At 44.7% G+C, this 12,850-nt stretch overlaps 1 protein-coding gene across 13 annotated transcripts in view; it reads left to right on the top strand.

Annotated features, from left to right (window-relative positions):
- SCMH1 (Scm polycomb group protein homolog 1) overlaps positions 1–12,850 on the top strand; it is a 200,428-nt gene that overhangs the window by 182,760 nt on the left and 4,818 nt on the right. For 12 of the 13 annotated variants that reach the window (XR_005021424.1, XM_036864994.1, XM_036864929.1 and 9 more), the window contains one exon: positions 7,568–7,762. The exons of the other annotated variant lie outside the window; for it this stretch is intronic. Coding sequence is in view for 11 of the 12 variants with exons in the window: in XM_036864994.1 (XP_036720889.1) it covers positions 7,568–7,762 (195 nt within the window). In the remaining variant the exon portion in view is untranslated. The remainder of the gene's footprint in view (positions 1–7,567; positions 7,763–12,850) is intronic. 13 annotated transcript variants of the gene reach the window in all.

Below are 12,850 nucleotides of genomic sequence, written 5' to 3'. Positions count from 1 at the left end.
CGGGCCCAGTTGCTCCGTGGCATGCGGGATCTTCCCAGACCAGGGCTCGAACCCGTGTCCCCTGCATTGGCAGGCAGATTCTCAACCACTGCGCCACCAGGGAAGCCCCCATCCAGGTCTTCTAAGCGGGTTATAAAGTGGTTCTCCTGACAAAACCCCAAAATTCACAGAATAAAAGCCAGATAAGAACTCATAATTTCTTAGGATGCCCCTTCATTCCCACACAAGGTTTCTTCATAGAACTGTCAGAGTTTTAAGAAGACTCAAATGTTTATAATTAATTGAAACTGTAGTGATTCCATTATTCGGTCAAACAGTCAGTCAACCCAGTATTTATTGACAGCTCTGATTTAGGTATAGAGGGTTCCATTGTAAACTAGGAGTCAAGGTCGTTACACCCACGGAGTTTACAGCCTGGTAAAGAATATGAACAAATAAGCAAACAAATTAATTCATGGTGATGAGCACTTTACTGGAACAAGTTCAGAGTTCAAGAGTTCAAACCCGGTGTGTCAGGGAACACCTTCCAGAAGAAATGATATATACACTTGGACCTGAAGGAGTAGGATAATGAGGTAAAGATGCCACAGACCCAAAGAGATGGAAGAGGGGAATGATGAAGAGTATTCTTGTTGACTGAGCGTGTGAGACTGTGAGGGGCAAGAGGAAACCTGACTTGTTTCAGAAATATAGGGTAGAAAAGAAGAATGTGAGCAATGAGGCTGGAGTGGTAGCAAAGGCCCAGGCAGAAAAGGTCTAATTGACCAGGTTACAGACTTTATATCATTGAGCAGTGAGGACCCATTGAAGTATTTAAAGCCATGATTGTGTTATGGAAATAACATAATCAGATTTGTGTTTTCAAAAGCTCACTCAGGGTACTTACTGTGTGGGAGAATAGTTGGAGTAGAGCAAGAGGTAGGCCGGGAAACCAGTTGGAGGTTTTTGAATTCTGCAAGGCCTCCTAGATTTGGGGATTGTCCTTTCCTTTGATATCCAAATCTAAATAAAATTAAATGACCCCCCCCCCGCCCATCCCACATAACCCAGGATGAGGTTACATTTTCCTCATAGTAGTGCATACTTCTAGCTCAGAATTCCTGCTTCTGAGTTGGTTCTTAATCCCTTTTTCCCCTGTCAGTTCCTGTAGTTGACGGTCTCTCCTGCAGTGCTTTGCCCCAACAGTTTGATCCATCTCCTCATCCTTCATTTCCCTAAGGAAAAACCAACAAAGTCTGTTAAGTGTACTAGACTTGTACTGAGGTTGTGGGTAGAAAGAAGGATACTTACCACAAAGAAAAGGAAGCAATTTAACATTTTTGTTTTAGTGTTTATCAGATGTTATAGCAAATATCTTACTGGCCTCTTTCACCTTAGGCCTCCGCCTATTGCCATTTTCTGCGACCCATTCTAGATTTGGAGGAATTCCCTTTGCCCTCTGATTTCTCTGTTCCCTCCATCCCATACCTCCTCCCTTCCAGGCTATCAGCAGGCAACTCCAAATTAATTTACGGTGCAAAATAATTTTGTTTGCTTTTGTCTCAGCTTTCCCCTTCTACACAATGCCCAGACCTTGCCTTTCATACCAAAAGAACCATTAGTGTAATTATCTAAAAGAAAGTACCAGCTAGCCCAGATCTATACTTTCAGCAACTCAAAGAACAAAGGGAAAAGCTGTGGGTGGAGAGATTTGTTCCATCTGTTCTGTGTTCCCTTTTTCCTTTTTTCTGCCTTCCTGTGGATTAATCCAGTTTTTTAATGATTCTGTTCTATTTCTTTTGTTGGCTTGTCAGCTATAAGTCTTTGTTTTGTTATTTTAGTGGCTGCTTTAGTTTGTATTATACATTTGTTGTAACATATCACCATCTACTTTAAAGTAATAATCATATCCCTTTCCATATAGTATAAGAACCTTAAAACAGTATGCTTCTCACCTTCTGGCCTTTATGCTATTGTTATTATCCATTTTACTTTTACATATTTTATAAATCCCACTTTACATTGTTACTATTTTACTTTAAACAGGTATTTACCTTTTAAAGATTTTTTTCAAATAAGAAAAAATTGTTTTATATTTACCCTTTTATAGTTACCATTTCTGCTACTCTTCATTCTTTAGTGTAGAGCCATTTCATACCATCATCTTCTCTCTGCCTAAAGGGCTTTCTGTAACACTTCTCATAGTCATGTCTACTGTAGTTGAGTTCTTCCAGCTTTTGTTGCTTTGAAAAAGTTCTTTTTTGTCTTTGTTTTTGAAAGGCACTTGTGTTGAGTTTAGAATTCCAGGTTGACTTTTTTGTTGTTCAGCATGCTAAAGATGTGGCTCTACTGTCTTCTGGTTAGCGTTGCCTCTGATGAGAAGTCTTCTGTCATTCATATCTTTGGTCTCTTGTATTCGTCTTTTCCCTCTGGATGCTTTTTAGGTTTTCTGTTTATCATTGGTTTTAAGCAATTTGATTATGCTGTACTTTGGTGAGGTTTACTTCATGCCTCTTGTGCTTGGGGTTAACTGAGCTTCTTGGATATGAGGGTTTGTCATTTACATCAAATTTGAAAAAGTTTCTGCCATTCATTCTTCATATATATTTTGTCACATCTCCTTTGGGGACTCCAATTAGACATATATTAATCCTCCTGAAATTTTCCCACAGTTTACTGATGCTTTTAAAATATTTTTTAGCCCTTTTTCTGTGTTTTACTTTGGGTAAACTCTACAGATATGGTTAAGTTAGCTGATCTTTTCTTTGCCAGTGTCTAATCTACTGTTAATCCATCCCATGTATTTTTCATCTCAAACATTGTATTTTCACTTTTAGAAGTTCAGTGTGGGTCTTTTTATATCTTCAGTGTCTGCTTAACCTGCTCAGTCTTTGCTTTACCTTCTTGAACATATGAAATATAGTTATAATCACCTCTCCAGTACTCTGGCCTATGAACTTTAGCTGCCATGTTCTACCTGGACTCTCAGCTCCAACTCCTCAACTCAGGGAGATCACTGGGCACTGTCTGATCTTCCCCTCCCTGCACTGTAGCCAGGAAGCTCTCCACACAGTAAGCTGGGAGCAAGCCTAGGGCTCATCTCATTTGTTTCCCCTCTTTCAGGAGTCTCTATCCTGCACTATCTAATGCCCAGTGTCTGAAAACTTATTTTATATATTTTGTCTTTTCTTTTAGTTGTTTGAAGCAGTAGGCTATGTCTGATCCTTAGCTAGCAGCGGAAATCCAGAATGTATCTTGAATCCATGGATATCTTATCATCTCTACTGCCTTCACCATCATCCTCCCTCTCTTGGCCTGAGAGATCCTTTCTGGCCTATCTGGTCCCCTTACTCCCTCTCTTGTTCCTCTCTGGTCCATTATCTACTTAATAGCCCAAATGGTCTTCTTAAAGCATAAATTAGATTATGGCACTCCTTCACTTAAAACTCTTTAGTGGTGTTCTAATGCACTTTTATTTATTTATTTATGTGGCTGCATCGGGTCTTAGTTGCGGCATGCGGGATCTTTGCTGTGGCATGCGGGGTCTTTCATTGCAGCGCGCGGGCTCTTCATTGTGGCATGCTGGCTTCTCTCCAGTTATGGCACGTGGGCTCCAGAGTGCACGGGCTCAGTGGTTGAGGCACGTGGGCTTAGGTGCCCCGCGGCATGTGGCATCTTAGCTCCCCGGCCAGGGATCGAACCTGCTTCCCCTGCATTGGAAGGCAGATTCTTAACCACTGGATCACCAGGGAAGTCCCTCTCATGCACTTTTAATAAAATCCAGATGTCTTACTTTGGTTTGCAGTGTCCTGCATGATCTGGCCCCTGCCTACCTCTCCAAGTTCATCTCTTTGTTCCCTACCTTTTAGCTATATTGTTTTTCCCCATTTCCCTGAATATTCCAAGCTGTTTCTACCTCAGGGTCTTTCTGTATGTGACCAGGCAGCAGCCCCTAGCCATTGCACCAGGGAACCTACAGCAGATCCTTTCCCGTGATCTACCCAGACCCATAAAATTCTCTGCATGTGGGGAGTATCCTGAGTCCTGGACCACATTCTTATCCTTTGTAGTTTTCCTTAGAAATCAACTGTTTAGCTAATGCTTTGGGATTCATTTAGGGCCTCCATTGAACCCTAAAACCAAGCACACTATCTGGCACACCTCCACTTGGACTCTTCTTCAGAGCACAACTTGTCAAGTTGCCACGGAGGCCTCTCAGGGTCTCCTCATCTAAAAAGGTCCCCCTGTTATTTTCTGTCTTAATTCCCTATTCCTTTCTTAGGAATATTTACAACAGTTTCTATTTTTTATGAGCTTGTATTTTGTCATCCTCCCCACTAAATTAAATATTCCATGAGGGGAAGGGTGAAATCTATCTTTTTCACCATTCTCAGTATCCATCACCCTAACTGTCACATAGTAAGTACTTAATAATATTTGTTGAATGAAAGGATACTTAGTAGAGGATGTGGGACACGTGGTTCAGAGAAGGATATTTTTTTAACATGGGACAGACTTAAGTCTGTCTTAAGCATACGTAAGAACTGTGCTAGCCTCTGAGTCCTGTGTTGGTGTAAGAAGTTTCTTAGATCCACAACTGTAGTCGTTTCTTGATCATTCAGTCTACCCCCATGAAGGGGAAAGCATGCTTCTGAGCGTAGAGTCCTTGAATCTCAGAAGCAGAAATGGCTCTAGAGATGATCTAGTATCTAGCCCAGCAGACAGTTGTGTTCATCTGACTTCTGCTTAAATACCCCTAATGATATGTTGCTCACAATCACCTTTGGCAATCAGTTTTATTGTTCAATACTTTTGATTACCAAATGCCTTCCTTTTTGAGCTGAAATCTACCTTCTTATAACTCCTACCCCTGCTCTACTCTCTGCCTTCCAAAAAGCAAATCTACCTCCAGCCCTCTTCTCTACCCATGACTGCCCTTGGTGTCTTTGTCTCCTCTGACTTTTCTCCAGCCTGTATATGCCCACCCTCTTTCTCCTTTGCCATGAATTCTAGGCCTCTCACCACCGTTCTGGTCATCCTCCACTGGGAACTCTAGTTTTTAAGGTCAGCCTTGCAATGTGATACTCAGAAGATCTGCTTCTCACTGAAAATAGCTGTGTAAGGGTAAGGTCCTTGTCTGTGTTTACCTCTGCATACCCCATACCTAGCACAGTGGCTGGCACACAAAGGGTGCTCAACAAATGTTTGTTGAATGAATGAACCAGCTCCCTCTCATGCTGATTGTTCTCATGTCTCCAGCATTCAATGGTGAATTTAATTCATGTTGATCCTGTGAGGCTAAGGGATTTCATCTCCATTTTATAGAAGCTGAATCCCAGAAAAAAGGTGGCGATCATTGACTAATCATCATGCCAGAAATAGAACTCAAGTGTTCCAGCCCCAGCTTCTGATCCCTGGGCCAGTGGTTTCAAAGTTTGTTTTGTTTTAGCAGTAGAACTCCTTTTTTTTGCAAAGGTAAGATTATATGAAACTCTGGTATATAAAAGCTAAAACCAGAGCTGTTTTGATAGAAGCTGGGATGAGGCCCAGGCTCTACCCAGGAGCTGGGAGTTCTGCAGGGCTCTGTGGAGCACAGTTGGAAAGCACTACAGTCTTCTGCCCTGGCATCATCCTACTGAAGGCAGCCAGGGCCTCATTTGATCAGCCTTAAGCTGACTAGGACCTCTCAGAGCCTTGGGCATGATGCTTCATTTTTCCTCTTCATCTCATTAGGATAAGATTTAATGACCTTGCCTAGTCCAGGTGCCACCATTCCAGATTTTCAGACCTCTCAACTCAGAATCCAGATTTCATTTACCATTCTTAGCATTGCCAAGAGAAGAGACACTTACTGATTTTGCATCAGCATCTGGTGAACCCCTGGCATTGTCATCATAATTATTCGTCACATCTGTTAGCTCACGTGAAGTAGGTCTTTGCTGAGTAAAATGAGTACTAGAAAGGTGAGGTTATTACTGTGCTGATAAATACAGAAACTAGAGTTCATTTTTTTCTTGAGCTATCTCAGAGAACTTCGATTTACACTCTAACTCTGAATGAAGAATAAAATACAACTCCCCACCTTTGTAAAGTCCATCCCATTCTGTTTTCTCATTTGATGTTCTCAGCATGACAAAGGGTGAGTTTTCCCCATTTTACAGATGAGGAAACTAGTACCCAGAAAAGACAAATATCTTGCCTTGAATCACATACCTAGTGAGAGGCAGGAGCCCAGAAGTAGAACCCAGGCGTCCTGTTTCCTGGATTGGATTCCTGTCCTTGTCTCAAAGTGGGACATTGCTATAATCATCTCTCCTGGAAAATAGGAATCTGAAACCTCACCTGCAGAAATGGGGTGGGATATGGTTTAGGTATCCTAGAGCCTCAGAGACTTCTCTCTTCAGAATCATTTCTAGGAAAGGGCTTCATCAGTTAAATTTCCTGAGATATGGATGAATAGCTGTCTCGTGCTAGACTTGACTGTAATCCCATGGTTTACCAAGCAATTCTAGGTGAGAATTAGAAAGTAGTCCTAAAATCCTAAACCATCTTGCCAAAGAGGTCTCACTGTATACCAGACAGTTTCCTTGAATTTAGTGTTCATCAGAGGCCCTGTATGAATCCCAAGCATTATCTAAACACCTAATCTCTAAGAAAAACCACCAAGGACAGTGTGATATGGTCCAGGACCCAAGACATGTCCCATAAGCAGAGAAGGCAGTGGCCAGAGGATCTGACTTGGTATGGGTGGAACCCAACCATGAGAGGGAGTCTGCTTCCGGTTCTGTAGTGGAACGGTTAGGGGCTGCTGCGTGGGGTTGGGCCGTGGCCTGGGTGTAGTAATGTCAGGATGAGGTGCCCTTTACGAAGGCTTTCATAGCCATTCTCTTTTGCTGTTCACAAACCCCTTGGGAGAAAGGGGCCTCCCATGTTATAGGTTAGGAGACTGAGGTTCTGAGGGAAGCACCTTGTCTGCTGAGTGGCTGAGTCAAATTCTAACCCAGATTCTGTGCTCCACGCCCGTGGTCTCACTACTATACAACCCCAGCTTCCTTGGAATGTTTCCATAAAACAAGGCAAATAGGAAAGGAGGGGAGGAAACATAGGAGCAGATCCTTTGCAGACAGGCCTTTAGCCAGGCATCCAGAAGCATTTCTGAGGTGTCCTGCTGGCTAAGAGGGTCAGCTTCTAAAGTGCCCTCCTCTAAGCAAATGTATCTCTTCTTCAGCACCCCTATTCCCTGCTCTAGCATCTTGTGTTAGGGTGACTCTTCCCAGAATAGCTTTCTTTTTTTTTTAAGGTTCTCCTTGTCAGAAAAAGCCTAAGACATCCAAACCAGAAGAAAACTCAGAGACCATCTAGTCTAAAAGTCTCTGAGGAGATCCATGTCCAGAGAGTGGCACTGGGCTTGACTAAGGCCACCTAGTGAGAGCCAGAGCCATGACTGGTACACAGGCATCCAGTGACCCAGCCCAGGGCTCTCTGCTTTGCTGCCTCTTACTCCACCCAAACAGATTCCTGGGAGCCAGTGCCCTGGCAGTCCTTTCAGGCTAGTCCCTGCTGTAACTCTGGTTTTACTGTTTTCCAGGTGAGACCTTTGCCCTGGGAAATAGTCTGGCCCGGTCCTTGGAGCCACACTCAGACTCAATGGACTCCACCTTGAATCCCACCAACCTTGTCAGCACCTCCCAAAATCTTCGAAACCCTGGGTACCGGCCTTTGCTTCCATCCTGTGGCCTCCCACTGAGCACTGCCTCGGCTGTGCGCAGATTCTGCTCCAGGGGTAAGCTTTTTGGAGTTCTGGCTCTCCTGCCCTCTCTCATTCTTTCCTTCTTTCCTTCCTGAACCCTGGGAGGCCAGAAAGGACTTAACTCTGTTGCCTGCTGCCTGGAGGTTGGACTGGGGTCTGGGCTACCATTGTGCCTGACTAGGCACCTGGGGAGCAATTGAAGCTCTGGGATTAGCTTGAGAATAACGGAAACTAAGAGCCAGCGACCTAGAGCCAAAGGGACAGGGAAGGAGTCCTTCATTCATTCATGAGCCATTTATTTGAACACCGTCTGTGTTTGTCATGGGGACGCAAAAATCAATCACTTCTTGTCCTTAAGGAGCTCAAAGTCTTGTGGGAGAGACAAACACTGAAATAGATAACTGGAAAACAACAAAAACAACATCTTGAGTGTGGTTAAAGAGATACACTTTGAGTTGCATGAAAACTGCACAAAGGAACACCTAACCCAAGCTTGGTATCCAGGGGAAGCTTCCTTGAGAAAGTGTCTGACATTTTAAACGTTGACTATGTTAATGTATTAGGATTGGTAGGGGAGGGAGAGCTTTCCAGGGAAGAGAGTACAGTACGGACAAGAGCAAAGGGGTAAGAACTAACACAGATTGTACCAGGAACTACATGCAGTTTGGTATTGCTGGAAAACAAAATGTAATTCTGGGACTTCAAAGGGAAAAGCCTGGAAGCATCAGGGGTTGTATCACAGAGGACCTTAAATGCCACATTAAAGAGTTTGGAGTTGATCTTATAGGTAATGCGAAGCTCTGGAGACTTTTACTTAGAGGCAAGACCTAAGCAGGTTTGTGTTTCCAATAGATCATTGACTACTGTGTTGTGGATGGAGCTGAGGCAGGACAAGAGTAGAGAGACCACTTAGGAGGTTACTTAGGTTTCTGGCCAGACCAGAAATGATAAAGGCCTAGATTAGGGCAGTGGCAGAAGGTTTGTAGAAGAGAGAATAGATTTGAAAACTCTCCATGAGGTAAATTGAGTCAGATTCAAGGGTTGTGAGGAAGGAGTGGGAATGTCTCCCAGGTTTCTAGAGGGGGTGACTGGATAGATGGTGGTGCCATTCACTGAGAGAGGGAACCAACCACAGAAGAGAAAGAAGGGGAGGGAGCCCGTGGGTCATCTAGGTGATACCCAGCAGGCAGTGGCTGTGCAGGTCTGATCCTCAGGGAAGAGGACTGAGCTGAAATTAAATATTTGGGAGTCATCAGCAAATAGATGGAAGTTGAAGCTGTAGGGTGAATGACACCCAACTCCCAGGAGTATGTCTAGAATGAAAAGAACAGTTGACCAAAGAAGGAGTTCTGGGGACCAACAAAGTTCAGGAGGAGGGAACAGGAAGAGGATCCCACCAAGGGGACAAAGGAGTAGTCAAATGTGAGGAAAAACAGAAGAATTTGATACTGTGGTGGCCAGGAGTACAGAGAGTGTTTTAAGACGAGTACAACCCAAAAGGGTTCAGTAAAATAGGACTGAGAAATATCTACTGGATATGGTGATTAGTGAGTAATTGGTGAACTTAGTAAGAGCAGCTTCAGTGGTGCTGGAGGGTGGTGAGGGCAGATTGCAGTGGATGGGGATATCAAGGAGGGTTTGATGAGAAAAAAGGAGGTGACCTTCAAAAGAAGGTCTTCTAGAGTGGGTGCACGCTGGGCATGTTTATCAGAAGACAACTTGAGCCTTCCAAGAAGAAGAAATTAAGAATATAGGAAAGAGGAGAAAGTAAGGCCTTGGGGGTGGTAGAAAGGATTAGGGATCAGTCTTAAGACAGAAGGAGGCACACCTTGCTCCCTGAGACTGGAGGGAAAATTGACTCTGGCCATGAGGGAATGGAGAGAGGGCTGAGTAGGGAAGGGCTCCAGAGTGCCAGGAGACTGGACTAGCCATAAAGAAGACAGGAGGAAATAGGTCAAGGAGGAGGGGATGGTTTGCAGGAAACACGAAGGTCCAGCAGTGCTTGGAGCTTGGAGGCTAGTTTGCCAGTTTACGAGAGCTATGGTTTTCTTGTGTGGTTCTTAGAAACCTAGATGTGGGGTGAAAAAAGACAGTTTGAGAGTTAAGTTTTTATGTTGAGCTAGCAGGGCAGGAGGGGGCGGGGAGCGGGGGAGCATGTACTCAGTGGAGCTGGAAGAAGAGCAGTTTAGATCATCAACACTGGATCTGGGCAGGGTGGGGAAGAAGCAAGGCTGAGAGAAGGCTGAAGGATGGGGAGACTATAAGTTTGATGTGCTAAAGATCTTTGTGACATAATGATTATGGGGACATAGGTCCCAAGAGAGTTGCAAAGGTGGGATGTTGGGGTCGGAGAGGGGGATGCTTAAAATTCCAAAGTGGATTTGTTCCAAGTGATGCAAGAACCAGACAGTAACCTTGGCAGTAAGCATTTGAAGTATAGTAGAGATGAAAGTCTCTGCAAGCAAGGCAGCAGTCGAATGGATTGCCTCTGAGGATTATGGCAGGAATTGGGGTGGAACAGAAGGTAGTGAGTTAAGTACCCAAAAGTCTTCATTTAACAAAGAGCAGAAACCCAGAGATCTACAGATGAAAGTGATCAGGAAGAGCAGATGGTCGGTACATGTTTTTGGCCTCTGAAGAACACAAGCTTCCATCAGAAGATGGTCTAAAAGCAGCAGTGGGGAGACAGGAGAATGCCATTTCCACACCCACTGTGGCCTCCCCCAGTCCAGGGATGGATGAGGTGTGAAAGAATAAGAAGACTCCAGTAGCCAGACCTGCAGTGGCAGAGGGGGTTCTCAGGAAGGCTGAGACAGGGAGAGAAGCCTGGGATGCCCCGCCCCGACCCTAACCCCAGCAAGGCCCCAAATGGAGCAGCGTAAGGAGCTCTGAAGTAGAGGCAGAGCGGAGAGTTGGTGCCCTGCCTTGAGCCTTCAGTCACCTCGGCTGTCAGGTCTTCATGTTCCTCATACACAAAGTGGAGGTGGTGATACTGACCTGCTCTTTTCACAGGCGTGTTAAATGGATCAGATGGAAGCAGGGATATGGGGTCATTTTGGAAACTAAATCATTCCCGAGGTATGAGGGGGTTATTATTAGTGTTCTCTTCCCCAAAGCCCTGTTTCTGTTAGGAGTGCTTCCTTTTTTTTTTAACTTTATTTTTTTTTTATTGAAGTACAGTTGGTTTACAGTGTAGTGCCAATCTCTGCTGCACAGCAGAGTGACTCAGTTATACACATATAGGCATTCTTTTTTTTATAATCTTTCCCATTATGGTTTATCCCAGGATATTGAATAGAGTTCCCTGTGCTCTGCAGTAGGACCTTGTTGTTTATCCAACCCTACTGACATACATAATAGTTGGCATCTGCGAATCCCAAACTCCCAGTCCTTCCCTCCCCCGCCCCCTCCCCTTGGCAACCACAAGTGTGATCTCTATGTGTGTGAGTCTGTTTCTGTTTTGTAGACGGGCTCATCTGTGCCATATTTTAGATTCCACACATAAGTGACATCATACTGATAGGCTGCCTCACTTGGCACTGGCCTCAGATGCCACTGTTGTCTCCCACTCTTCCCTTGGGATACACTGGGAGTCTGTTGGCCAAGTCACAGTCTGAATCTCTTTTGACCCTGAAGATCCTCATAAAGCTATGAGAGAATTCTTTTTGGTTGGCCCTGGAATTGTTTCTCTCAAAGAATTTAGATGACAATCTATGCCCTCCCTTATTTCATTGATCCATATGGTCGGGCCTCAGTTTGTCAGTCTGGCCTCTTGTGGATGCTCCCCACCTTCCTTAGTCATCCTCAGACTGAGACACTCTGCCTTGCGTGAAGAGTGACCACCAGCTGTGCCCATTGGGTGGAGAGAGAGAATCCTGGTATAGTCTGTCTGCAGGAACGGGCATAGGAAAAGACAGAGACAGGGCACTAACTTCTCTCCTTCCTAGCTGTGTGGTCCTGGGCAAGTCACTTCACTTCTCTGGGCCTCAGTTCCCTCATCTCTAAACTAAAGATGATGATACTTCCTTCAAAAGCTGTTTTAAGGGTCAAATGAACTGACACTGCTGGGAGTTCTGGGTATATCAGGCCACTCTCCGCCACACTCACCACCGCCACCTGGTGCATCCCAGTCGTCTCTTGCCTGGACTATTATAGTAGCCTCCTTTTCAACTGGTCTCCCTTGCTTCTGTCCTTGCCCCCCTAACGACTGTTATCAATGCAGACTCAGAGTATAAGTTGGTTCATGTCACTCCTCTGCTCAAAACCAACCTTCAAAAAAGCCAGTGGTTTGTCAGTGGCTTACAAGGTCCTCTGTGATGTGCCCTGCCACTCGTCCCGCCCCACCACATACATACATACTCTCAGATGTTATTTCCTGCCATGTTCTCTTCATTCACTCTGCTCCAGCACACCGGCCACCATGCTGACCCTTAAACATGCCAGTCTTCTGCTCAAGGTCTCTGCTCAAATGTCATCTCAGAGATGCTCTCCTGACCACTGTATAAATTAGCAACTTCCTGCCTCCTGCCCTCATGGAGTGTATGTTCTAATGGAGTAGGCTAGCAGACAAACATGTAAATATATAATAGTATTATATGTGAGTATATATGTGTATATATTTATAATATCATTATATAAGTATGTGTATAATTGTGTGTGTGTGTGTGTGTGTGTGTGTGTGATTCCTAGCTCCCCTGGGTAGAGGAATTAGCTAAGATGGTCCAAGAAGCTAAGATGGACATATTCATGTGTAGTATCTGCTCCCTGCTCTCCATCATCTGTGCAGTTGGTTTCTGTCTCAGCATTGCAGTGGACTTTTTTTAGGGCAGGGAGAAGTGGCTGGCTCACACAGCCCTCTCCAGCTCCCTGTCTACCACCCCTCTAAAAAGCCTTTGGAATTTCTATGGCGCTAATCACCCTGCTTGCTCCAGCACACTTCTCTCCGGTCTGGTCAGTGCCCAGCTACAAGCTTGAGAGGTAGTATGTTCCAATCTCTTCCCCAGGGAGCAGAAGGGGTGCCAAGCCAAGTGTGCTTCGACTTTTAGACCTGGGACCCGGAATGAAGGAATATGAGAGAAGATCTTTAGCCTTTGCAAGACATAGTTGAAGAGTAGGGCCTTT

Source organism: Balaenoptera musculus, chromosome 1 (genome assembly GCF_009873245.2).
Source record: "Balaenoptera musculus isolate JJ_BM4_2016_0621 chromosome 1, mBalMus1.pri.v3, whole genome shotgun sequence".
In the NCBI taxonomy this organism is placed as follows: Eukaryota; Metazoa; Chordata; class Mammalia; order Artiodactyla; family Balaenopteridae; genus Balaenoptera; species Balaenoptera musculus.
The sequence above is the reverse complement of the archived record's forward strand: the minus strand, read 5'-3'. Positions and strand labels throughout refer to the sequence as shown.